This window comes from Sinocyclocheilus rhinocerous, unplaced genomic scaffold, assembly GCF_001515625.1.
Source record: "Sinocyclocheilus rhinocerous isolate Xijiao unplaced genomic scaffold, SAMN03320098_v1.1 scaffold287, whole genome shotgun sequence".
Lineage (NCBI taxonomy): Eukaryota > Metazoa > Chordata > Actinopteri > Cypriniformes > Cyprinidae > Sinocyclocheilus > Sinocyclocheilus rhinocerous.
The window spans coordinates 1,062,268-1,090,106 of NW_015633524.1; the positions used below are offsets into that span (position 1 = coordinate 1,062,268).

Here is a 27,839-nt window from a genome sequence, read left to right on the forward strand (position 1 = left end):
TTATTTAATTAATATTAATTTCTTTATATTTATTAAGTTTTTAAATCACTCCGTAGGCATAGAGGCTAATTGCAGAACTTAAAAAAAAAAAAAAAGGTGAAGTTGTGAATGTGTTTTATTTTGTTAAATGGTCGGTAGTCTTTCATGAATGCACATTATCATAATATATATATATATATATATATATATTCATGCTATGTTTCTATTTTTACAAACATTTTGTTTTTTAAATGTCTGTTTAAAACGTGCTAAATAGAGGAAAGGGGGATTTGCTGACAAAGTATCTGGCAACCCACGGGCGCAATCTGTACACCGGCAGGGTTTGTGCTTTACGGGAGTGATCTTTTTATTATGCGATCTATTTAAACACCAAGCCTTCATTGTACATGTACGTTTTTAAGGCTGCATAGCGTTTAGCTGTTTGTTTGGCAACATCCCTTCAGTAGCCTTTAATCTCTTACGTTATTTCTGTCGTTTCAATGGCAAGACGGCAATTAAAGGTACAGACGCCTATCGATTATTATTGTCCTGCCAGCTAGGTAAGACACAGTGAATATTAACGTTACCTCTGCAGCTTATTTTGTAGTATTTGCATAATCTGCATGATAATGCTGCGAATACTCACTAGGTTGCTAAAAATAGCATTTATAGGTTAATGATTTTCGGTACAGTTTAATCTCATCCTGGCTCAATCAGACATCAAATCTTCAATAATTCATAATGCGCGCTAACAAGTCAGTTTATAGTCAAATGGAAATGTATTGAGATCGAATTTTTGTGTTGAACACTTGACGCTCGCGGCAGGTTGGTCGCGCTGTATTAAAGTGAATCGCAAAGGCCAGAGGCGGATTGAGTGATCAAGGTGGCCGAGAGAGGAGACAGAAGATGGGCTTTCGGAGTGAGGAGATGTGTTTGGCGCAGCTGTTCCTGCAGTCCGGTTCGGCGTACGACTGCATCAGCGAACTCGGAGAAATGGGGCTGGTTGAATTTCGAGATGTAAGTTTGAACTCAACGGGTGTGTATCAAATCTTAGTGAGCTGCCTAGCTAGACAGCATTTCTGGGGCATCATAGGCGCGTTCCGAGCATAGACTGTATAAAAACAGGTTCCGAGTCACCGATGCTGCGTGCACCTGATGCCCCAAAAATGCTGTCTAGGTAGATTTTGAGCCACAGCCTGAATTCTCAGGGCAGATTGAAGTAAATTGAGTGTAAATTATCGGCATTACCTGGCAAGCCATGTTTGTTTGCTGCGTGTCGCTTATAGGTGTGAAACGGATTGAATTAAATGCATGTTGAATCTCACATGTGTGCACATTTTGTCCTGGTCATACAGGGAGGCTGATGTATTCCAGCCAGGTTAATGTCCTGGTTAACGCTGAGCTGGATCAATTGCTTGCTTGAAAAATAGAGCAAGTCTGTTTAAAAGCCTGTGTTTTCTATTCACCCTGAGGTTGTTTGACACTCATTAACGACTTCATGGGCTATGTATGTGTTGGTCACATATGTGTGTGACCTACTGTTTAGGTTGGCATCAGTAAGGGCAGCTGACAAATCAATTTTGAGATTTTGTTGGACAGTTTTCTATGAATTAAATTTTTTGGCATGCAGCATACATTTAAAATGAATACAAAATGTTGGACCAGTCACGGGTCCTAAGCCTTGTTGTTATTGTTAACTAAACTATTAAAAGTCATTGTCAACTGAAGTGAAGCTAGAATGAAATAAAATATAAATATAAGTGCTTGAAATATAGTGCATGAGTCTTATAAACCAGTTTTATGTTGATTCTATGTTGATTTTTCTCCTTTTTGAAGCTGTAAGCTCCATTCCTCATTTATTGCAGTGACAAAGCTGTCAGTCGACTTTACATGAGGAGACTAATGTCTGTTGATCAGCCAAGCAGACCCGATTATTATGCAATGCTGAAATCTGAACATTGACCAAATATCATCTGATTAAAATGCCCACAGCCTTGTCTTGTTGTCTCTCGATTGTAATATGTTGTTGTGTCAAACATACAAGTCATAATCTGATGACCTGTTCCAGCTGAACCCCAGCGTCAGCTCCTTCCAGCGCCGCTTCGTCAGTGAGATCAAGAGATGTGAGGAGATGGAGAGGATTCTGGGTAAGAGATCTTTATTGAACACTCTGTAAATTTTAGGTCAAGCCTAAACCTCTCCTGCTGAGGATCTTTGAACTTCAAAATCTGGTGCTAAATATTAGCTACAATTACTTTCTTCATTTTGCGATACGTTTCCATCTTAGCCTTAGAGGTATGTTACACAGACGACAAAGTTAGAATCAAAAGATCAAAAATAGTATAATTACGATGGAGTTTTGCTGGAGTAACATAAGAAACAAGCACAGAACAGACTATTTTTGTATATTAGAATAGACTTTGTTCTGATGTGTTTGCATTGTTATGCTTCTCTCACTGTTATGTTTCTGTGTGCTCTTGAATCAATGTTTAAAACTCAATTTCTTTGTTTCCATCACCTATAGGGTATCTGCTGAGGGAAATCAGGAAGTTTAATCTTGCAGTGCCAGAGGCTGAAGTCCCTCCTGTTGCTCCTGCACCCAAAAATGTCTTAGAAATCATGGTAGGTGCTGAGATATACTGATATTGGCTGCTTTATTAAGCAAGGTAAATGTGCCAAACAGACTTTTTCTAGTTTCCATAAATACTGTCTTGGGTCTGAGTTCTCTTTAAGCAAAATTAAAGGGATAGTTTACCCCAAAAAATGAAAATTCTGTCATTAATTACTCACCCTCATGCCGTTTCAAACCTGTAAGACCTTGGTTCATCTTCAGAACACAAATTAAGATATTTTTGATGAAATCCGAGAGCTCTCTGACCCTGTATAGACAGTAATGCAACTACCACATTCAATGCCCAGAAATGTAGTAAGGACATCGTTTAAAATAGTCCATGTGACATCAGTGGTTCAACCTTAATTTTATGAATCTACGAGAATATTTTTGTGCACAAAGAAAACAAAAATAATGACTTAATTCAACAATTTCTTCTTTTCCGTGTCAGTCTTTGACACGCGCTCACAAGAGTATAGTGAAAGATTTCCCCAAAGATTTTCTGCATCACCCTGGTGCCATTTTGGAGAATATAAGCTGGACGTAAACAGCGTATGCTGTTCTGTGTCAGCTGCGTCACGAGGAAACCTGTAAGACCTTGGTTCATCTTCAGAACACAAATTAAGATATTTTTGATGAAATCCGAGAGCTCTCTGACCCTGTATAGACAGTAATGCAACTACCACATTCAATGCCCAGAAATGTAGTAAGGACATCGTTTAAAATAGTCCATGTGACATCAGTGGTTCAACCTTAATTTTATATACTCTCCAAAATGGCACCAGGGTGATGCGGAGGACACGAATTGTTGAATAAAGTCGGGGGGTTTTTCTTTTGCGCACAAAAAGTATTCTCGTAGCTTCGTATTAATTGCGGATGAACCACTGATGTCACATGGATTATTTTACAGATCCCCTTGCTACGTTTCAGGACTTGTTGAACATTTCAGTTGCGTTGCTGCCTATGGAGGGTCAGACAGCTCTCAGATTCCATCAAAAATATCTTAAATTGTGTTCCGAAGATGAACAAAGGTCTTACGGGTTTAAAACGACATGAGGGTGAGTAATTAATGACAGAATTTTCATTTTTGGGTGAACTAACCCTTTAATGTAAAAGTCTGTGAAAGTGATTTGTGCCTCATACATCGCTACACTATTGACAATTACTAGTGGACCTTTTCTGCAACAACAACAGTAAATGTAGAGCAGCAGAGTACTGTTTACGGCTACTCTATGGAATTTTGTGGGTGAAATCCAGTCATTTAATAGAAATCCGGGCAATTTCACTTTATGGTGAAACATTTCCCCACACAGTTTTCAGAAGTTCAATTTGGCTTGAAAGTGACTTCTAGTTGAGTTGTGCTTCATACATCACACTACACTACTGACAATTGACTCTTCACAGGGAGTTTGACTGACAGGCGATCTGACCAATCATAATGTCGAATCTGCCATTTTGTCCAACAAACTTGAAAAATGGTGTGTATTGACGTCTTTTCTTGGTTGAAACAAGACACCTTTTGATGTTCATTCATGTTATTTTGTGCTATAACTAGTAAAAAAGAATAGATGATCGGTTCACATTCTACTTGAACTGAGGCGCTACAGCGATCTGTCACGACACATTAAAGAGCCACAAAACAGCATCTATTGTTTGAATTTCTTAAAAAGGAAACAATTTGAAAGCTGAGACTTTTTCATACCAAAAGTTAACTTGCTATGTCTTGTCTGACGGCGTGTTGTCAGTTTCCTCTTTTCTCCGCGATGTATTTTTCACTGAGTGAGAACATGATGTGTGGTGTGAGCGCAATGGCTTGTCGAACATAGCAAAAGTTACAAAGGGGCTCGGGTCTTTGCGAAGGGTCAATTGACAATGGACTTTTTCTGCCTACAAAATTTTGCCGAAATTTCGCAAATGTAGAGCAGCAGAGTACTACTTAGTGTTGCTTTACGTAATTTCATGGATGAAATTAAGTAATTTCAGTAGGAGGAATCTCAACAATTTCACGTTTAATTTGGCTTGAAAGTGACTTCTGTGAGTTGTGTTTCTTACATCGCTACACTATTGACAATATACAATGGACATTTTATTGTGGGTGCAAATTTAACCCACATTTCAGACCTTTTTATTGTGAGTGTAAGTTTCTTTAATGTGATGCTCCTTGAAAAATTGCAGCAAGTATTACATCATATAACAGATGTTTGTGTGTAAAGGGTATTGAAGGTTATAGACCCCTAAACGAGAAGAAAATTCCCTCCCATGCAGTTTTAGTCAATTACAGTCTATATATTTTTGGCCTGATGGCCATGTGCTCCGTGGTTTGTGGTAATTGATTGTATATGAGAACTCCAGTTCTCAGCGTCAAGACCCAGTGCTGGTAATTGACCGTGTCAAGTTGCCTAGAGTGATTGATTGTGTACAATGTGGGAGAGAAAGCTTTCTGTGAATGGGGGAATTGATTATGCATGGTGGATTCATCATGTGTGGCTTTGCTTTATAGTAGTACACATGATAAGTACACTCATTTTTTTATTGTGTTAAGTATTGTTTTGGATAATGTTGTGCTGAGTTTTGTTGACCTGGTGTATGTCTCGTTTTGAAGGCATTTATAAATATTGAATGTGTAAGTGTGATGTGTTTTAACATCACTGATGGAAGGTCATTGGCTGTTGTCAGGAGCAACTGCAGAGGCTGGAGGTGGAGCTCAGCGAGGTGGCCAAGAATAAAGAGAAGCTCCAGCGGAACCTGCTGGAACTGACGGAGTACACGCACATGCTGAGAATCACACACACGTTCATGCACAGCCGCTCCAGGGTGAGTCTCCATTCACCAGTATTAATGTGGCCTGTGTGACATGATGTATAGTGACTTAAACTACTGTAATTGTGAGAGAACTGTGAGCAAACGCACCAAAGCTTTTGGTACTCTGGGAGTCACATGACATTTATGGTGCTTATGATGGAGAAACATACAAGCCACATTTTCTGGGACCAGATCAGCTTGGATTCAACCATATGTTTGTCTTATTTGCCACGGTTAGCTTTCTTTTGTAAAAAATGTAGGCCTAATGTTGACCAGTGGTTGACTAGTTCCATTATCTTTAAAGTAGCATGCCAGATATCATATATTAAATTCACTGATGGCAATTGAAATGCTCAAAAATTGCTGAAATAATTTTATATATATATTTGATATAATACAATTTAAAAGCAAATAGATGAACAAAATAGCTGAAATGTAGAATTTTTTAATTATTATTTAAATAACATAAATTGTGTAGAATTCACTAAAATGTAATATAATACAATTTGAAAACAAAGGACGAAAACAAAATTTGCTGACATTTTGGGAAAAAAAAAAAGTTTAACCAAAATTGCTAAGGTCTTTAAAATATTTGTAAATATTATCTGTTGACATAACTGTTGTTATATTTTGGAATGAACACAATCATATATTCTTTCATATATTCAGTCAAATGGACACATTTATCAGCCAATGCTAATAATTTAAAATGGCCAAATTTTGGCTGATTATTAGATTTAGCTTATATATTCGTCAATCACATATTATTGTTAATAGAAACCTTCTGTTTGATGATTGCAATCTGTAGCTCTCAGATATTTGTTAAATCTTAATTGATTATGTGAATGTGGATGTGTCTGTGTTTAGCATGAAGCCCTGGGCCCTCAGTATGAGGAGTTCCCGTCTCTGGAGACTGAATCAGTGACAGGCTGCACCAGCATGCAGAGACTGGGCGCCAAACTCGGGTGAGTCACAAAGACCCTCTCACTTACATCTTTTAAACAGATCAGTGTGTCTCGGTCTACATCCACACCGCTGTGACCTTACGTACGTGTGATGTTTGTGTTTCAGGTTTGTCTTATTTTTTGTGTGGATCTATTAATTTTCTTCTACATTATATTAAAATCAAACTCATACATACAGTGAATTCAATACACTTTTTCTATGATGAGCAATTTCTGAATTCAAATTCATTTTTTTTAGTATTTAACATAATTCTTAACATGATAAGACTGTCAAGTCTGTAATTAGCAATTACATTCAAGTAATTATTAAAAATAATGCCATTAAAAAAATGGAAATTATTTTTTGTGTGGATCTATTAATTTTCTTCTACATTATATTAAAATCAAACTCATACATACAGTGAATTCAATACACTTTTTCTATGATGAGCAATTTCTGAATTCAAATTCTTTTTTTTCTTTTTTTTTTTTTTGGCATTGAGTCTGAAAGTTTGTGGTGATTCAACTGTCCTGATATTATAATGAAGAAAAATGCCTGTATTTTGGCATAATCTATTATTATTATTTCTTAGGAAAAAAAAAACCCAAATATGATTTGTTTATATTTTAAAAACTTTTGTCTGCTAAAACATCAAGTCATGCGGTGCGACCAACATGCAGAAGAAAACAGGTCAAAAGTCTCTTAACATATCAAATCTTTTTGAAACACTGGAAACAAGAAGGTGCTATGGAACGACTAAAGACATCCTTTTGAAGTATATGCCCACTGACCATTATTGAAAACAAAATAAAAGTATTTTGCAGATGGCATATGTGAACATGTTCTGTCCCTAAGTCTGTCTGTCATATTGAATGTTGTTCTATGGTTTCCACAGTTACCACTGTCATCTCTACCCCCACCCTGAAACAGATGAGGAAAGGGTCGATGTGATGGACAGCTTGAGGACACGCATCCAAGACTTACAAAACGTACGTCTTCTGCTTCTCCCGAGTGCCTTCAGAGTCTCCTTATGGGTTTGATTATCGGTTTGTCCTCTGCAAAATAATGCTGACGTTACCGCATTCACTGGAGGATTGGCATAATTATTTGATCTTGCTATGTCATAATTAAAACGTTAATGAAGTGATCTTTGTGCATTAGGTTTTGCACCGCACCGAGGATTACTTGAAGCAGGTCTTGCATACGGCGTCTGAGTCGACGCACTCGTGGGTGCTGGAAGTGAAGAAGATGAAAGCCATCTATCACATCCTTAACCTCTGCAGCTTTGACGTCACCAACAAGTGTCTCATCGCTGAAGTGTGGTGTCCAGTCAGCAATCTGGCGAACCTGAGGAGGGCGTTGGAGGAGGGCTCAGTGAGTAAAATCGTTCTCATTACACGCTAGTCTGATTTGATCCAACTACTGACGTATGAGAAGCAATTAAGAAGTTTTAATGTGCCTTCGAGACAATTACACAATCTGAGATAAGTGCTGTAACTGTAGCATCTTTAAAAAGAATAGTTCACCCAAAAAAGAAATTTTGCTGTCAATGTACTCACCCTCAGGCCATTCAAGATGTAGATGTCTTCATCAGAACAGATTTGGAGAAATTTAGCATTACATCACTTGTTCATCAGTAGATCCTCTGCAGTGAATGGGTGCCGTCAGAATGAGAGTTCAAACAGCTGATAAAAACATCACAATAATCCACAAGTAATCCACACCACTCCAGGATTCTGATGTGAGAGGAGGACAACAGGGGATGGACTTTTCCACTGGAGGAAGCGTTAATATATGGATTATGGACTATATTTTGACTAGAAGCAATGGTTTAAAGTTAAAATGGCTTAATGATGGATTTATTTCTTACAAACACAGCTTTTCACTTCATAAGATGTTAACTGATGGACCGGAGTGGTGTGGATTACTTTCATCAGTAGATCCTCTGCAGTGAATGGGTGCCGTCAGAATGAGAGTTCAAACAGCTGATAAAAACATCACAATAATCCACAAGTAATCCACACCACTCCAGGATTCTGATGTGAGAGGAGGACAACAGGGGATGGACTTTTCCACTGGAGGAAGCGTTAATATATGGATTATGGACTATATTTTGACTAGAAGCAATGGTTTAAAGTTAAAATGGCTTAATGATGGATTTATTTCTTACAAACACAGCTTTTCACTTCATAAGATGTTAACTGATGGACCGGAGTGGGGTGGATTACTTGTGGATTATTGTGATGTTTTTATCAGCTGTTTGGACTCTCATTCTGACGGCACCCATTCACTGCAGAGGATCCTTTGGTGAACAAGTGATGTAATGATACGTTTCTCCAAATCTGATCCAATAAAAGAATGACTTGAGGGCGAGTGAATTTTTAAGCAAATTTTCATTTTTGGGAGATGTATTCCTTTAATTTTCTTAATAGAGAAAAGGTGACGCCACCGTCCCTTCCTTTGTGAACCGTATCCCAAGCAGTGACACTCCACCGACACTTTTGAGGAGCAACAAGTTTACCTCAGGCTTCCAGAGTATAGTGGAAGCGTATGGAGTGGGCGACTACAGGGAGGCCAGCCCAGGTGAGTGCAGAACACCAACTATTATTTACAACCTTAATGAGAAGCTACAAGGCTTACACTGGAAATTAGTAAAAGCAATAGTTCACCCAAAAATGAAAATGTTGTCTTCATTTACTCACCCTCATGTTGTTCCAAAACTATAAGACTTTCATCTGTGGAGCACAGAACAAGATATTTTGAAGAATGTTCATGCTGCTCTTTTCAGTACAATAAAAGCAGTGACTAGAGGCTGTCAGGCTCCATAAAGTGTTCCATATGGTTCACCTTTAGCCATACACTACCATTTAAAAATACAGTAAAAACAGATATTGTGAAATATTATTACAATTTAAAATAACTCTTTTCTATTTGTATATATTTTGAAATGTAATTTATTCCTGTGATCAAAGCTGAATTTTCAGCACCATTCCTCCAGTCTTCAGTGTCACATGATCCTTCAGAAATCAATCTAATATGCTGATTTGCTGCTCGAGAAACATTTGTGATTATTATCAATGCTGAAAACAGTTGTGCTGCTTAATATTCATGATTTTCAGATTGTTAATGAATTTAGTTTTTTATTTTTCTTTCCTTCCCTCACAGCTCCTTATACCATTATCACCTTTCCCTTCCTGTTTGCGGTGATGTTCGGAGATCTTGGTCATGGTTCAGTCATGACTCTCTTTGCTTTGTGGATGGTGTTGACTGAGAAGGACCACAAGCGAAGACAACCAGGAAATGAGGTCAGAGTTGTAACGAAATTTAATTAAACTACAATTAACCATAATGCTGATCCAAATATGTCATTTTTTGTTTCTGATTAAATGATTGTCTCTGTTCAGATCTGGACGACCTTTTTTGATGGGCGGTACATCATACTGATGATGGGATTATTCTCCATATACACTGGACTCATTTATAATGACTGTTTCTCCAAATCCCTCAACATCTTTGGCTCAGCCTGGAGTGTCAAGGCCATGTTCACACAGCAGGAGTGGACGTAAGACACAAAACGCACTTTTTAGGGTCCAAGTACTGATAGTTATAGCGCCACCAGCTGGCAGCCGGAAGTATGGTACTAAAACACCTTGAGAAAAATCCTTTTGTATTTACCTGCTTAAATGCCATTGCTTTCCCGTCATAGTGCTTGGGCCCGTCATTTCAGCTTGCAGCTATAATTCCATTTTTATTTTATTTAAAGGGTTAGTTCACCCAAAAATGAAAATTCTGTCATTAGTTACTCACCCTCATGTCGTTTCAAACCCGTAAGACCTCCGTTCATCTTCGGAACACAAATTAAGATATTTTTGATGGATTCTGAGAGCTCTCTGACCCTCCTATTGACCGCAAGAATCCTTACACGATCATGGTCCAGAAACGTAGCAAGGAGATCGGTAAAATAATCCATGTGACATCAGGGGTTCAACCGTAATTATACGAAGCTACGAGAATACTTTTTGTGCGCAAAAAGTCGTTATTTTTGTTTTCTTTGCGTACAAAAAGTATTTTCGTAGCTTCGTAAAATTGTGTTCTTACAGGTTTAGAACGACATGAGGGTGAGTAATTAATGACAGAATTTTCATTTTTGGGTGAACTAACCCTTTAAGGATCCACAATAATTATTGTACACTATTGTTTTCCTCCTTTTACTCTGGCACAGAAATGAAACTCTACAAACAAATGCTTTACTCACCTTGGATCCCAACGTTTCCGGTGTTTTCTCTGGACCTTATCCATTGGGCATTGATCCAGTGAGTGCACACTCTCTGAAGATTTATGAAGCACATTTCTGTGGGTGGAAGCCACATCCTGAAATTATACATTACTGCTCAGAGTAATTCACTGATATTGGTTTCAGAGCTCTAATTTGTTGTGTTCGGTTGACCTGTAGATTTGGAACATGGCCGTGAATCGCCTGACCTTCCTCAACTCCTACAAGATGAAGATGTCTGTGATCATTGGAGTCATTCACATGACCTTTGGGGTGGTGCTCAGTGTCTTCAACCACTTGTGAGTGAGCATCAGATTATTTAGGTCTTGGTATATGTGTAATGGTGAAGGCTCTATTACTAATTATTACACGAAGTGATTTAGCACAGGGATTTTCAAACTGGGGTCCGAGGAATGTTTTTTTTGAATGGTATAGTTTTTATTGATGTATTGTTTTCATTTTTATATTTTCTGTTCTTCAATTTTATTTGAATGTTTAGTGTTTCTAAATATCTGTTTATTGATATGTCGGATTAGTTTTATTTTTTATATTTTCCACTTATTTGGATTTTAATTTTTGATTTTAGTGAATTTGTTTTGTGTTTCTGTACTTTTTATTTTTTTATATTTTTATATTTTATATATATATATATATATATATGTTATTTTAGTACATCACATTAAACTAAATTAAAATGAGAAATGTTGAATGTAGCTAAAACAAAATAATACATTTTGCTTTATTTCAGTAAGCATTTGTTTTATTTCAAGTAGCAATTTTTTATGATTTTAGTTCCAGTCAACTATAATAACCCATAATAATAATAAAAAATATTGATTTAATATTGATTTATGTATATTTATACATTTGTTTAAAGATATTTTACAGACATATTGATTTATAAATGTATTTATAATTTATTTATAAATAAAATGTTATAAAAAATTATTTACTTATTTGTTTTTAAATTAAATATGCTTAGTAGTTTAATGTAATCATTTTTAACATTTACAGCATTTACATATTATTATTGTTTCATTCTACTTTAAAAAATCTGGTCAGAAATCATGAGATTAATCGTGATTAACAGTAAGAAATAAATACCCAAAGTGCATACAAAAGTGTTACAAGACAATCTTAGTGCTCATCTCTTCTTTCTTGTGATGTACATGTTGTATGTACATGTCCTATCATTTTATTTTTTCATATAATCTTTTAATCATTTGCTTTGGATTCATGATTTAAAGGGGTCATATGATGCTGCTAAAAAGAACATTATTTTGTGTATTTGGTGTAATGAATTAATTTTAGAAACAGTTTTGTGTTTTACATATATATATTTCTGTTCATACTTCGCACAGTATAAATAGATATTTACACATGAAAAGTTCCATATAAAAGCATTCTGCGTGACTCACATAAAAAATTATTAGAAGCACATGAGCACAATTGTGCATAATTTATCCTTACTCAAATACTCTCTGCATTAAAGAGGTGGTTGACTGTTTTTTTTCTAGGCTTGATTGTGTTTATGGGGTGCAGTCTAACAGTCTAGTGTTAATGCTTCATTTGAAAAAAATTCATTATTTTTCACATAATTTACCTTTATTCTACACTGCTCTGTCCCTTCTCCGATGAACGCTCTGATGATTTCCTGTTTTTATGAAGCCCCTCCCTCAGAAATACGCAATGGGCTCTGATTGGTTAGCTAGCCAAGTGTGTTGTGATAAGCTAAACCGCCAGTGCGTGTCTAAACGTCTCGCCTCTCACCTCAGAATGCGCTCCAGTTGTATTGTAAACAATGGCGTCGTCAATATTGCTTATCAATTTGAGCCTGAATGAGACCCAGAGAATATTAGTGAAGAGGATCGCGCAGAACCTGAGCAAGCACGGCCCTTACAGGACGTTTCAGAATGCTATGTTTTTTGTTTGTTGTTGTCTCATACTTTTAGATACGCTGTTAATTGTGAATGCTACAGCTTATGTTAGCTTCTACTATACGGTTTTATCCTGATTAAACCTTTAATACAGCAGAATACATGATTGCGTTGTAGCATTTTTGTAACGGTAAGAAGTGTTTGCCAGCAAGTATTGCTCGTTACCACGGCAACTGCGTGTCTCGTAGCTATGTGAAAAATATCAGTCTGTCTTTACCACTGATCTATAATATAATAGTCATTATATATAAATCAGTGGTCTTTACACATAAAGTGTATAATTGGAACACTTCATTGATGGAGCTGATGATCTGAGAGAGAGATGCAGAGCAGGAGATGTGAGGAACAGTATTAAGAACCGCTGCTTTAGAACATTGATTTTGAAACTTGTGAATCCATTAGAATCGTTAAAAGACAGAATCGCGATTCATATATGAATAGATTTTTTTGTGCACCCCTAGTTTTGACGGCACGGCATCAACTCCTTCCTCTTCTCTAATGCAGCGCAACATGGCTCCACCCCCTTTGTTGCATGGGTTTGTGATGTCACCAACCCGGGAAGTAGTTTGTTGTAGTCCCTACGAGCCGTTTTTGTAGGCATTAAACTGCCATCATTTTAAAAGAGATATCTCTGTTTGCACTGAACTTTCAGCGCCATAACTTTGCAGATATTGTTTATGCTCAAACGGCAACATTACACACTAACTAAAGTAAAAAAAAAAAAATGGAAACCACCCCTTTAAGCTCTCCTTGCTTGTAAACACTACATTCTGTCTAAATTCTGCTCTTTTCCTCTCTGTGTATTTACAGGCACTTCCGACAGAAGTTTAAGATCTATCTTCTCTTTCTTCCTGAGCTGCTCTTTCTACTTTGTCTCTTTGGGTACTTGGTCTTCATGATCTTTTACAAATGGCTGGCGTTCTCAGTGCGAGACTCACAGCTGGCTCCAAGCATTCTCATCCACTTTATCAACATGTTCCTAATGCAGGAGAGCGCCACTACACCCCTTTACCCTGGCCAGGTGTGTGTGTGTGTCTGTGAACACTAGTGTGAGCACTTCCTTCAATCTGCCTGATGTCTGTGTTTGTGTTAATCCTTGTGTTAATAAACAGATTGGACTGCAGGTGTTTCTAGTGGTGTTGGCTCTGCTGTCGGTGCCAGTGCTGTTATTCGGGAAACCTCTGTACCTCTACTGGCTGCATCATGGCGGGAAGAGTCTGGGGGTCCACAGGGTGTGTCTGTGTTCTTGTGTATGTATGTGTTCGTATCTGATGTCACATGATTTCACATGGTACATTCATGGTCTGTTTGGTCCTACTAGCTCATACTAAACAACTAGAGAAAAAGAAAAATGATTGCGGCTGTAGATCACTTTAAAAATGCTAACATTTTACAATAAGATCCCATTAGCTGACATTAACAATTAGCAATTGTTAATGTTAGCTCAGATCCATTAAACAATATTAACAGAGACAGCTTATGAATTTTAAATAATGTATTAGTAAAGGTTAAAATTAACATTAACTAAGATTAATAAATGCTTTAGTCGAATTTTTTATTGTTAGTTCATGTTAACTAATGTTAACAAATGGAACCTTATTGTAAAATGTTTTAAAAAATGAACTTATTCACACTTATCATTAAAATTGGTAATCAATATATTTGCACATTTAATTTTTAAATAAATGTTGAATCAACAAAGTATTTTAATAAGTTAAATAGTTTAAATAATTTGTCTAATGGCATCTCTTTACTGTTATTATTGACAATACCAATACTTTTGTTAAATTGATTCTTTCACATTTTACATATTAAATTAGTTATTATAGCCATTCAAAAGTATATTTGAATTATTTAACATTTTAATAGGCTAACTACAAATTATCAGACAACATTTTCTTATTTACGTTATTATACACCCCACCAAAACATATATTATTTAAATTATACACCATAAAAAATTTTGCTTTTAAATTTATGCTGATTAAACCGTTTAATGTAGTTAAACTAATTAAAATGTAAAATAATGTTTTTCAGTAAAGAAGTTCCTAATATAGTACAAGAAGAATTTCTATATATAAGACATTCAGATACATTATGGTCAGGAGAAATTGAGGGAAACTCAGCTTAATTTGTCATAAAATATATATATAAAATCACAATACAAAAAAAATCTTAATCAAACTCAAAATACTGTTTATTGTTTTTAATGATTTGGTGTGATATGTGACCCGCATGCTTTAGCGAGATTGACCCAAATGACAAAAATGTAGTCTTCAGATGGATGTGCATGTGTGTTTAGCAAAATATATATAAAGATACATTGATATTTGATGGACTGGTTAAAAAGGGTGAAGATACTGCATCATATTACTTTGTGTGCAGGGCTACGAACGAGTTCGGCGTGTGAGTGAAGAAGACCTGTCACCGTCTGTAGTCCATGATGAAGAGGAGGGACTAAGTGACTCAGGAGGGCCTCGGGAGGTTGAAGTTGACCTATCTCATATTCAGTCACCATTAAAACACAGATTTGTCCTGTATGAATGTCACTAACAGCATGTTTGTTCACTGGCAGATTGATTTCGGAGACATCTTCCTGCATCAAGCAATTCACACCATAGAGTACTGTTTGGGCTGCATTTCCAACACGGCCTCCTACTTGCGTCTCTGGGCCCTGAGTCTCGCTCACGCCCGTGAGTGTCTGATTCATTACATCCTGGGCATATGAATCTGTTTTCTAGACTATTCATGCATATGTTGTGTGTGTGTGTGTGTGTGTGTATCTCAGAGCTGTCAGAGGTACTGTGGGCGATGGTGATGCGTCTGGGTCTGAGGATGAGCTCCAGCCTGGGCGTGCTTTTCCTTGTTCCTGTGTTCAGTGTCTTTGCTCTGCTCACTATCTCCATTCTCTTGGTCATGGAGGGTCTGTCCGCTTTCCTCCATGCGCTGCGTCTTCACTGGTGAGCACACAGCCTCAGATACAGCCAGGTTTGATTATCAGAAATGGGAATTAAATTAAAAAGTCTTCTAGAAGAGACTTATCTTATTTTTCTTCTCAGAATACTTTTTTTAAAGGGATAGTTCACCCCAAAATGAAAATTCTGTCATTAATTACTCACCCTCGTGTCGTTCCAACCCCGTAAGACCTTCGTTCATCTTCGGAACACGAATTAAGATATTTTTGATTGATTCTGAGAGCTCTCTGACCCATGTCGTTCCAAACCCGTAAGACCTTCGTTCATCTTCGGAACACAAATTAAGATATTTTGGATGAAATCCAAGAGCTTTCTGACCCTCCGTAGACAGCAACGCAACTGAAATGTTCCCAGACAGAAACGTAGCAAGGACATCGGTAAAACAGTCCATGTGACATCAGTGGCTCAACTTCAGTTTTGTGAAGCTACGAGAATACTTTTTGAGTGCAAAGAAAACTAAAATATCATAATTTATTCAACAATTCTTCTCCCCTGAGTTACGTTTTCTGCCATTTTGGAGAGTACCCAAGAACGTAATCAGCGTTGTTTACGTTAGGAGGGGAAAGCACGCGCATGAACATAATCGGCGTAATCAGCGTTGTTTACAATTTTAGGGTAAAATCGTGCGTATGCGTTGTGATACTCTCCAAAATGGCGGAAGACAGTAACTCGGGGGAGAAGAATTGTTAAATAAAGTCGTAATTTTTGTTTTCTTTGCGCACAAAAAGTAATCTCGTAGCTTCGCAAAATTGAAGTTGAGCCATTGATGTCACATGGACTGTTTTACCGATGTCCTTACTACGCTTCTGGAAATGGGAACATTACAGTTGCGTTGCTGTCTATGCAGGGTCTGAGAGCTCTCACATTTAATCAAAAATATCTTAATTTGTGTTCTGAAGATGAACGAAGGTCTTACGGATTTGGAACGACATGAGGGTGAGTAATTAATGACAGAATTTCATTTTGGGGTGAACTATCCCTTTAATATTTTAACATTAAATTGGAAGTAGGTCTGCACAGTGAATCGTATTTTAATTATGATCACGATTTCTGCTTCTTTCGATTTATTAAGCATAATAATCTGCGATATTTGCCCGCTATATATTTATCCTGAAAACATTTTATTTTAATTTGAGATTTGCATTATCTTGCATTGGTAAGAAGCCTCCACAAGCACTCATGGTTGCGGTTGCCAGATGTCAAGAGCTTTAATCCCCCAATGAGAGATTTTCTCTTAAAAGCCCCTTTCACACAGCGCGTTGATCCCAGAAAAGTGCCTTCTGTGTGAACGCAAACATTTCCCGGGATTGATCAAGGAAACGATCCCAGGATGGGGACCTAGTAACATTGCGGGGATCAGTGCTGGAACCCAGCCCTGTGTGAACAAAAGGCAGGACCAATGCCGTAAAGGGTGTGTCGTAGTGACGACGCACGTTATCGTGCAACCCTTTTAACGGTTGTTTTGAAGGCAGATCAATGTTCAAGGTAAAAAATATGTGTGTAAACTGGAATGAAGCAGAGATCAGGGAGCTCCTCACTCACTATCCGCGCTGAAGCTGAGATTGTCCGCCAGCTTAGTGGAATGGTGCATGTCACATTGCCTGCCACATCCTAATGTCACGTGTCTTTACGGGATGCGTTTTAACGCACACACAGACTCCGGAAAATCACTAGCAGTGTGACTCATTATCAGTGCATTTTCCGGAATCTCTGTGTGAAAGAGGCTAAATTGATACATTTCTGCCCAGTGGTTTACTTAATCCTCCCAACCTGGCAACCATGCATACGTGTGCGCTGTCTACCTTAGGGAAAAAGCGCTAATGAGCTAAAAACCCTGGCAAGCATGCAAGTTGGAGTTTAACCATGTCTATTGAGATAATCTTCTTTAATAAACATGTAATACAGCCTGTTTTTCTTTCACACGGTCATCTGTGCTGTTAAATCTGCAAGCAAAGCATGCGAGTTGATATTCTCTTGATTTGTGCCTATGTGAAAGGGCAAAAATTCTGATGAAATGGAAAAAAATGATGAAGTTACAATAATCGTGATTGTGTTTTTTAGCAAAATATTCATGATTTAACCGTTTAATCATCATTGTGCAGCCCTAATTTTTAAGATAATATTAATATTTTCAGTTACATTTAAAATAAAAAAAAATATTTTAAAACATATTATTAAAAAAAATCTGTATTTCTCTACCATCTATTTATAGATTATTTTTTACTTTTTGCAGGGTGGAATTTCAGAACAAATTCTACAGTGGAACAGGAGTAAAATTTGCCCCCTTTGACTTCTCCCTGTTGCCCTCTGTCTTTGAGCAAGATGGGTTACTCTGACTGTAACCCACAACACTTTGAACAGGACCCCGTAGCTTATCGTGACCTGCTGACCTTTGGGTACTGGACAATGACCCAGAAGTTGTAGAAGAAAAAACTAGCATTCTTGCACTGCAAAACGTGGTCCCGGTCGGAATCGGATCGGTACGCTAACCTGACAGCCCCATTTGCAGCAGGATTATCAGCTTTGGTTCCATCATGTGCTGTCATTCGAAGATTGTCAACAAAGTCCTGTTATTATATTTATCTTCAGAGATATGACTTGTATTTGGTATTGCACCTTCATAAGCATTTACTGTCATATCTTTTCAAAGTGCCATAACTATTTTTCAATGTACAGTTTTGTATGCTACACTGAAATGTACTTTTGCTTGCTTTAGCTAGGTCTTAGAAAAAAAAACGTTGCAGGTACACTATGGTGTGGGTAATGCTACACTGTGCAATGAACAATGCCAAATAAAAATATATCATTTCCAATGTGATATTAAAGCATAATTTACAGCATTTAGCGTGCAAAGCAGTTTTCCAGGGTAGCATTTTTTTTGTTTGTTTGTTCAAAATGAATTCTAAGACAATAATTTATTCATATTTAAAATGAAACACTTCCGTTTTAATACATGTGTTCATGGTTTAAGAACTGGCAATCCTACAGATGTACATGGGATTACAATTTTGTTTGCAGTATGTTTTTTATCAACACTCCTGTAAATGAACGTTTGTGTTTCAGACTCTCATAAACAAGCTATTATTATATAAATAGTGCAGAGTGGTGCTTATAGTGATGCATTTCTTTCATACATTCATACATCACCCCTCTTTATTTTTTTTTTAAATGGCATCGGTTAAGTAGGTCATTCTGTAGATCCTCCGGACGAATCCATTAACAGAAATATTTGATTTCGCTATATTAATAGTCTTTACTGTATGATGTGCTTTACCAAGCAAAGTGCATCAACACTTAACGTTCAGACAAATTTAAGCATTCCATACCAAATAATCACGAAATTATAAGGTTTGCAATAAATGTCCACCCCCGCTTGATTAAATGGTAGCGCCTGAAGAGTATCATCCACGCATGCGCAGTTTGTGCAACCAAAGGCACACGAAATGGCGTCTGCTGCAGGTAAGAGCTACGCTAAAGCTTTTGTGCAATTTCATGTTAGAGATTTAAAAATATATATATAAATGTCGATATAAATTTTGTTGTCAGTTATAGTTATGGTAAAGTGATGTACTCCATAAAACGCGATGAATCTATTAAATATTTATGTTATCTTGTTTGCCGGTGTGGTTCGAACCGGTTCCGTTTGTCTGCGTGTGAAAATGGGGGAGGGGGGTCGACTCGATAACTGCGATATTGTACATTTTGCTTTGCTTCACACGCATCAAAGTTATTCCTTTAGCTGACAACACACAAATTTACCTTCATTATTTTATAAAATATATATATACCCAGCTTATTTCATTTTGAGCACAAATTCACACGTGCCGGTCTGTTGCTCGGCAACGCTCGAGCTAAGAGGCGGGCTAATTGTTACAAGCACTCGAGCTCAGCTCCTATGATTGTTGTAAATACTATTCAGATGTGTTGTATCAAAATAATACGGTGTTATTCATAATCATGTAAATATTAATCACAGAATGCATCCATTTCAACATCTGCTGTACAGTGTGAATCAATAGTATCAAAACGTATTCACATAACGTTACCTTTTTTTCTCGTGTTACTTTGTGTGTGGCGCTTGTTCGTTGAAACCTACCCATTCTCTCAATCGTCTTCTGGAGAAACAGTTCTTTTACACCACTGTATATACATATTTTATACTTTTGTACACGTATTTTCTTTTTTACATTATTCATTTGTGTTTTGAATGAACCAAGATAAGCGTTTTAAGTGTAACTTATATGAACATACCTTCTGTGATTCAAAATCCTTGTTTTTGTGAACGAGTTTGATATTTTAAATGAATGTTAATGTGTTTTTCTCGCAGATTACAACAGTTACGGACAGGCTGGAACCCAACAGGGGTATGGTTGTAAAACTGTGTAATATTTGTAACGTTATATGTGTTTTTTTTTTTTTTTAATTGCAATTCTTTATAGAGATGGCTTTATCCTTAATCACTAATAATGGACAGCTAGAACATTCATGTATAGTCATGGAAATGTGCTGGTCAAAAGTTGAGGCAATCTTGTATATAACAGTTGTTTATCTATAATAAAATGAGAAAATCATCTTTTATTATCAGGTACAGCTCCTATGCGGCCCAGCCCTCTCAACAGGGTTATGGACAGGGCACTCAGGTAAACGGTCACCTTAAACTCTTTTATTTTCGCCATGCTTTTTGTCATAAGTGCAAAACAGGAGCTGTTAAAGTGGGCCTGGTGTGAGTGGCTTACTGTTTGCTTTCTATAGCAGTCGTATGGTCAACAGCAAAGCTACGGTTCATACAGCCAACCAGCTGACTCGACCTACTCCCAGACCGGCAGCTCCTCGAGCAGTTATGGCCAGCAGCCATATGGATCATCCTACGGACAGCAACCACCAGCCAGCGGTGTGTTCTTTTTATTTTTCATCCATTTTTGTGGTATTCAAATCGAGGTCAGTATCTCCAAGGGGTGTATTTATTCAGTGACTATTTTTACCCTTTGTAGGTGGTTATACTGCCACCCCGGCCACACCGCAGGGCTACAGTCAGCCTGTGCAGGGATATGGAAGCAGCAGCTACGATTCCTCCACAACTGCGGCCTCATCGACCAGCAATAACCAGACCTCTTATAGTGGGCAGGCCAGCTACGGTGCCCAGTCTGCATATCCTGGTTATGGACAACAGCCTGCTTCTGCTGCACCCCCCAGGTATTTGGCTTAATCTGTTATTCGTTGTCCCCCAAAGTTTTTCTATGTATCTATTGGTCACTGATTGTAAATTGTGTCCTTCAGCAGCTACAGTTCTGGCAGCCAGCAGCCCTCTGGATATGAGCAGAGCTCGTATTCCCAGCAGCCTCAGCAAAACTCCTATTCTCAGCAGCAGCAGGGAGGATACCAGGGCCAACAAGGAGGCTATGGACAGCAGAGCTCCTACAGCCAGCAGGGAGGATATCAACAAACTCCAACCCAACAGCAACAGGCTGCGCCTTCCAGCTACCCCCCACCCTCTGGGTCCTATGGACAGCCCCCTGCTAGCCAGTACGGACAGCAGGCCAGTACTGGAGGAGGCTATGGCCAGGCAGACCATAAACCACCCAGTCAGTATGGTAAGTCTGCTGGTAATAGCTTGGCAAAGACTGTCGTATACAAATGTGACAACTTTAGTGACACAATATTCTTTCACAGGTAATTACAGACAGGACCATCAAAACGGCATGGGTGGAGGTGGCTACTCGGGCCCTGAATCTGGAGGATATGGGGGCCCTGGAGAGGGCCGAGGGGGGGAGAACCGCGGGCGTGGCCGGGGTGGGTTTGACCGGGGGATGATGCGAGGAGGTGGTGGCCTGCGAGGGGGCATGAGCCGTGGAGGCATGGGGTAAGTGTGCGTTTGTGCAGTCTCACCTCACCACCTCTTTTACCCCTCAGACAGGAGCTGAAAGAGGCCATACAGGGCTGAGAGCCACGCTGTGTACTTAAATTGGCAGAAATTTGCTTTATTATTTGGAGCCAAAGCTTAAATCATAAACTAATTTTACTCTTTTTTTTTTTTTTTTGTTAAAACAATTTAATTTTTCTCTTTTTTTTTTTTTTTTGTTAAACCAATTCAACACAATTTTTGATATCACAATCTTAACTGCTGAAGCTTTTTTTTTTTTAATTATTAGTTTGATAGCAAGTCCATGCAATTGTTTAAACAAGATGCCAAACTGATTTAAAATTCTGAAGTGCTGCTGCTCTCAGCTCTGCCTCATTATGGCCTAAGGTAAGATGATTGTGCTTTGGGAAAGAATATAATAATTTCAATCTCCCATTCCCTTTATCATTAAATATATTTGAGGGATCTTAATTATTCAGAAGAAGGATTTATTAAGGTGTTAGAGTAAGAAACAAGATAATTAAACATTGGTGAGACACAGTTCATAAGATCTGTGCTCCAAATGGTTGTAATAAGATTGCCAATGCATAATGTGATCCTTTAGGATATTTCCCAAAGTGTTAATCACTCCAAATAGGATTCTATATATCTGCCTGCAAATCACAGGTTTACAGGTACAGAATGTTTCAATTAGTCTCATTTAGTTATTTACTCATTTACTCTCAATTGTGTGTGTAAAGCCTGTGTTATACTTTCCGCATGAGCAATCCGGGCGCGGACGCAGACTACTTGTATTTATACTACCGAAAGCATACGCTGATGGTCCGTTCCACGGACGTGCTCCATACATACGCAGTAGATCGGCTTGAACAATAAACAAACATGTGAACAAACAATTGCCCACAGTTATTGCACATCTGGCTGTCTTTTTCTTGTTTTATCAACGGATTGTACATGTTCGAGTAGCAACGGGCTTATTCACACAGCCTGCGCATGCGCAGTTGGTGCTTTTGTAGCCTACTGACGCGCGGTCACAAAAAATGTGAGGCACGCGGATGTCCGCGCGGAGCCTCCGCGCACACTCTCCGATGACGATTTTTACGTCACGCATACCATAGCGGACACTAGCGGACTCCCGCACGAGGAAAGTATAACACAGGCTTAAAAAGGGAAATTAAGGGTTATTTTATAAAGAGATACAGGTGTTAATATGGGTAACATTTACTAGAATTGAGTGTAAATATCAGTGCAGGTTTTGAAAATGTTTTGAATAGGTGTAGTGTGCATAAAATTAACATTGTTTTATAATTAACCGTATTGGTTCCCAAAGACGAATTATGCTGCCAAAAGCAGGAAGCTAGCACAAAATAAATATGAAAGTGAATGCAGTGATGCTCGACACAAAACTGTTACTACAGAGCTGCTTGTCCCTTCATTAATATCTTGAACATGTCCCCTGCTCTGCATATTAAAATATATTTGTTGTATTAGCAGACTTATTTAACTGAGCTTGGACAATACTACTTTTAAAGTTAACTGTTTTGGTTATGAAGGTATGCTCCAAACGGTGAAAATACACTGCATTCATTTTCCCTTTTAAAAAGGGGTATGTTTTCTTTATCTGTTACACATTTGGATTGCAATTGTCTTCTGCATTATGAAACTTTTTCTTTAACATGCTTTGTCGCATTTATACGCTACAGGTAACAAAGTGAGAGCCATGTAAACACATCAATACTTTTACAGTACCACTACTCAGTTCTGAGTCTGGGCCGGAAACCTTTTGAAATGGGGACTTAAAGTTGGTGGTGTCAAGAGGTGTTCCAAATGTGTTTTTCCTACAAGAATGAGAATTTTGTTTGGAGCCAAAGAAATGTGTAATTATCTAAACATATAAGTTTACTTTTTTTTTTTTTACAAAAGTGTTTTGATAGCTTTTTTTTTTGTGTTGTGTAATTATATCAGAAACGTTTCTGTAAAGAGAAAAGTGGTGTTATGGTTTACCTGCTTTTTATTTTTTCTTTGACTTAAATGCATGTACCAGCTTTATGTAAGCCGATTGTTTCAGATGCAGCCGCAAACAGGCTACTCCTGCATTTTGGTGCAGCTGCCACCAACATGCAATTAGATTCTTAGTGAAGACCAATAGTTTCAACATTTGGGTGTAGTTTTATGTTTTGCATAGTCTCATTTTCATTCAGAGTTGGTAGCAAGGCTGTGCCTGAAACAATTACATCTCAATTACAGTTAGGGGTGGGCGATTAACCAGTTAGAAATTTGTCAGTAGAGATTTTGGTTATACGCTCATCGTTATCATTAGCATTTCTGTTTAAAAACAAGTGATTTTAAGCCGTTGAAACGCAATCAGCAGCGAAAGAGAACTGATTTCGTCATATGTGCAACAAAGATGTTGCTCCTAGAGCGGGAGTGTGTACTGAACAGAGTTATTTTTGCCGCTTTATAGGCCTTGAACAGTTAAATACACACTTGTATGTGTCAAAATGGCCATCTTTGCAAGTATCCTCATAAACACAGTAATTTAGGTCTTAAGTGAAAGTGAACAGCTGAAAGAAAACGTGTAACAGTATATTGGATCCGTGTAGATCTTAAACTGACAGCAGTTCACAAATTCCTGCTGTCTTTCATTTCAACAACAAAAGAGAAAATCTCTCACTGCTCTTGACTAAATCACTTTTGTAACTTTAATAAGAAATAGCTATATATTTAATTTACACCGTGAAGAATATGCAGTGTTTTTATAAATTTGAATGCTTTGTACAATATAGCATTTCTTATTTATTTAGTTTTTTGTCCTATTGCTCTGAATTTTTTAATCACTGACTGTTTACTTTTCTTCAGTGAGCTTGAGGTTTTTTTTTTTTTTTTTTTTTTTAAAGGCTAGTATTAGTTTTTTTGTGATATTGACACTGGTGACAAAAAATTATTAAATTTCTATGGCATCAAAAATTGATATCATAAAGGCCTTATTTATAGCAAAAATAACTATTTTGTGATATACATAGTTACCGTGAAATAAAATGGGCCTTCTCATATCGTGATATAAGATTTTGGTCATATCACCCACCCCTAATTACAGTGTACAAATATCTGGAGTTTTGCACCTATAATAATAAAGATCAACCCTCACTTATGCTCTATATAACCCCAATACTGTTCAGCCACTAATGTCATAAAATTGTAAGTTGAGCAAGTCAGGCCCAGTGCACAAACATTGTAATGCTACAGCACCCCAACTGAGTGTTACTCTAAGCAGTATTGTGTTTTTATAAGGGGGTCTTGTTAAGAGTTAGTTAGAACTGTGCAAATGCCCCCATTACCCTTTTTGTGGTACCGAAGTGGCTGTTTTAAGGGATATCGCCTTCATATCTTCGCTTATTCCCCCCAGCATCGCTGGAGACAGAGGTGGCTTCATTAAGCCTGGTGGTAAGTTTAATGAGAATCACAAGACCATACACTAGAATTCTCTACCTTTTATGGGTGTTTTTCAGAAGGGAAATAATTAATGCCTTGCAAAACTACACTGCCGGCTAGAATTAAGAGTTTTCAACTTTTTCCATTGGTTGTATAGGAATGGTTCAGATCTATTTTTATTGGTTAAAAATCCTGAGTGTGGACTCCAATGAAAGGTTACATTTGCCCTTATAATCAGGAGTTAATGGTAACTGGCTTACCCAACCATGTAGAGTATCACCATTTCATTGTTTACTATTTTATTCAGTTTTATATGATATCCGGTATGGAGTCCAATTTGGGTCCTTGGTTTTTCAAGGGTTTTGCAAATATATTTTTTATATTTAAGGCACACTGGAATAAAAACTAGGTAGCTTTTGAATAGTTTCCTCTTAATACTTTTTCACAATAATCAAACCAATCTTGGGTCAAAAGCATCATGGTATTTTGTCATTTTATGTATTTGATTGGTCAGAAAGAGTGTGCCGGGGCAGTCTTGACCAGGAAATGGTAGCATAATATTGTCAGGTGCTTGAGAAGCTCGGCTGGTAAACTAATTTGTTTCTCACTTTCTTTTTCTCCTTGTGTCCTGCTTGATGATAACCTGAAACAGATGGTGACATGGGTAAGTTTGGATCTTCAAATTGTCTTTTTTGTCTATTATGTTTATCAATTTCTTCTGCTTTTAACACTGTTCTCTGCAGTACGCCCAGAGGAGCAGGATGACTCTGAAAACAGCACTATCTACATCACTGGGCTCACTGAGAACGCTACGTTGGAAGAAGTTGCTGAATTTTTCAAGCACAGTGGAATCGTTAGGGTACTTGATAGTCTTTTTCGATGAGATGAAGTGGCTTTGGGAAGATGGATGGCTTGTTGCTTTTCTATGTTACTAATACATGGCAGCATCTAATACTGAAACGTGTAAAGGGTTGGGTTACACCATGCGTCAAATGGTCCTTTATTGGATTTCTTAAAGCTTATGATTTAATATGGTTTCATTTTGCTTTCTAAGATAAACAAACGCACGGGCCTGCCTGCTGTCAACATCTATACAGATAAAGAGACTGGGAAACCTAAAGGTGATGCCACCTTATCCTACGAAGAGCCTCCATCTGCAAAGGCAGCAGTCGAGTGGTTTGATGGTGTGTTGAACTTAACTGAAATCAGTCTTGAATGTCAGTCCTTTCATCATGAGTCTTCAAGATAAAATAATGTTTTCCCATTAGGAAAAGATTTCCAGGGCAAGAAGCTGAAGGTATCCATGGCCCGACGCAAGCCTATGATGGGAATGATGCGTGGTGGCATGCCAATGAGGGGAGACCGAGGTGGCATGATGGGACGAGGAGGTACGCTGATTTAGAAGCACCAGAAAACCTAAGTTTCTGTTTTTCTGTACTAAAAAGTTCTAACCATCGAGTTGGATTGGCTGTATTCCTGCAGGAATGATGGGTCGTGGTGGGATGGGCAGAGGTGGTGATCGAGGAGGATTCATGCCACGTGGGGGTCCCAGGGGAATGGGCCGCGGAGGACCTACAGGAGGAAACATGCAACAGAGGGCAGGAGACTGGCAGTGTCCAAATGCGTATGTATTTCAGTAGTAGCGCAGTGTTACTCAATGATCCATGTATTGCATTCGGCCTCTGATTTGAGTCTTTGTTTTTCTAGGGGATGTGGAAACCAAAACTTCGCCTGGAGAATGGAGTGTAACCAGTGCAAGGCACCCAAACCTGAAGGCTTTGGACCTCCTCCCTTCCCTCCTCCAGGTTACGGTCTTTTGCATTCACATCTCGCATAGCTTTCAGAACCGCAAACAGCAGTGCTTCAGATAGCAGCATTGCTAATATTCACTGTCTTTTGGGGTTCAGGTGGTGACCGTGGTCGTGGTGGACCTGGTGGGATGCGTGGCGGCCGTGGTATGGACCGTGGAGGGCCAGGGGGACCCGGTGGCTTCCGTGGAGGCAGAGGTGTGGATCGTGGAGGTTTCAGAGGAGGACGTGGCATGGACAGAGGCGGTTTTGGAGGAAGGGGTCGAGGTGGGCCTCCTATGGATGACATGGGAAGAAGGGGGCGAGGAATGGGACCACCTGGCAAAATGGATATGAAGTGAGTGTTTCTGTGGAAGTGTAAAGGTAATGTAGCCACAAAAAGGAACAGTAATTCATTATTTACTTTTTTGCAGGGGTGACCATCGTCAGGAACGGAGAGAAAGACCATATTGAGGGATGTGTCCCTGGTCAACATCTGGCCTCACCCGTTTGTTTTTCACATGATTTTAAAGTTGAAATTCCATATTTATAAATGGTTAGTATGGAACTCGTTACTGCTTTGCTGTTAGTCCTCAGTGAATGTTTTATTTTTTTAAACTTTTTGTGTTTTGTGCTCGCTTTTCTGGTCCAGAACTGTATTTGAAACCAGATGCACATGTAAATGCCCGGTGTTTAGTGTACCAATTGGATTTGTCAAAAATGTTTTTGTGGAACAATGTGAGATTATTTCTTTTTTTAAATTCCCAATACCCCTTTATTTGCTTTACTCTGCTTTCATGTCTAAAAAATGTTGATTAAAAAAAATGAAAACCATTGTGTTTTTTTTTTTTTTTTAAATGCATGGCTGTAAATACTTATGCCCTGTACTTGTTTTCTGCATTTACTGTCATTACTTCACCTAAACAGTATGGCATCTTCAGTGTGACTGAATAATGTAAATAGCTGATGCTATTCAGCCCCTTATGTCATTTCAAACAGTATTTAAAAGAGTTCACCTCCAAAAATAAAATTCTGGAAAACAATCTTTACTTGCCTTCATGTTCTATTTTTTTTTTTCTGGTGTTGATCAAAAGGAGACTTTTTGGAGCATCTTGTGATTGTTGAGCTTTTTAAAGTACAAAGAAATTGTTCATACCTCTTTGGGCCAGATTTACTATCAGTTTGAGCCAGCGCAAACCCTAATTTGGCTACTGTCAGGATTTAGAAAATTAGCGCTG

General features: G+C 38.1%; 2 protein-coding genes across 5 annotated transcripts; both read left to right on the forward strand.

Annotated features, from left to right (window-relative positions):
* The first annotated feature begins 271 nt into the window (after positions 1-271).
* On the forward strand, positions 272-18,340 carry LOC107744150 (V-type proton ATPase 116 kDa subunit a-like). The gene is made up of 18 exons (XM_016557658.1): positions 272-996; positions 2,048-2,126; positions 2,504-2,601; positions 5,267-5,404; positions 6,260-6,357; positions 7,218-7,326; positions 7,499-7,711; positions 8,770-8,920; positions 9,503-9,642; positions 9,742-9,899; positions 10,560-10,650; positions 10,791-10,909; positions 13,358-13,568; positions 13,660-13,779; positions 14,933-15,031; positions 15,123-15,240; positions 15,336-15,507; positions 17,756-18,340. Exons 1-18 carry the CDS (start codon positions 886-888, stop codon positions 17,856-17,858), a joined length of 2,328 nt encoding a protein of 775 aa, XP_016413144.1. The 5' UTR covers positions 272-885; the 3' UTR covers positions 17,859-18,340.
* A 581-nt stretch (positions 18,341-18,921) lies between these two features.
* On the forward strand, positions 18,922-27,435 carry LOC107744107 (RNA-binding protein EWS-like). Of its 4 annotated transcripts, none has more exons than XM_016557598.1 (16): positions 18,922-18,981; positions 19,850-19,886; positions 20,108-20,162; positions 20,275-20,413; positions 20,514-20,715; positions 20,800-21,113; positions 21,193-21,382; positions 24,789-24,826; positions 25,467-25,478; positions 25,558-25,673; positions 25,869-25,998; positions 26,083-26,202; positions 26,297-26,438; positions 26,522-26,619; positions 26,722-26,959; positions 27,036-27,435. In XM_016557598.1, exons 1-16 carry the CDS (start codon positions 18,966-18,968, stop codon positions 27,073-27,075), a joined length of 1,887 nt encoding a protein of 628 aa, XP_016413084.1. In that variant the 5' UTR covers positions 18,922-18,965; the 3' UTR covers positions 27,076-27,435. The 4 variants fall into 4 exon arrangements, with proteins under 4 accessions (XP_016413084.1, XP_016413086.1, XP_016413085.1 ...); XM_016557600.1 differs by having other exon boundaries at positions 20,803-21,113; XM_016557599.1 differs by having other exon boundaries at positions 20,278-20,413.
* Positions 27,436-27,839: the final 404 nt, after the last annotated feature.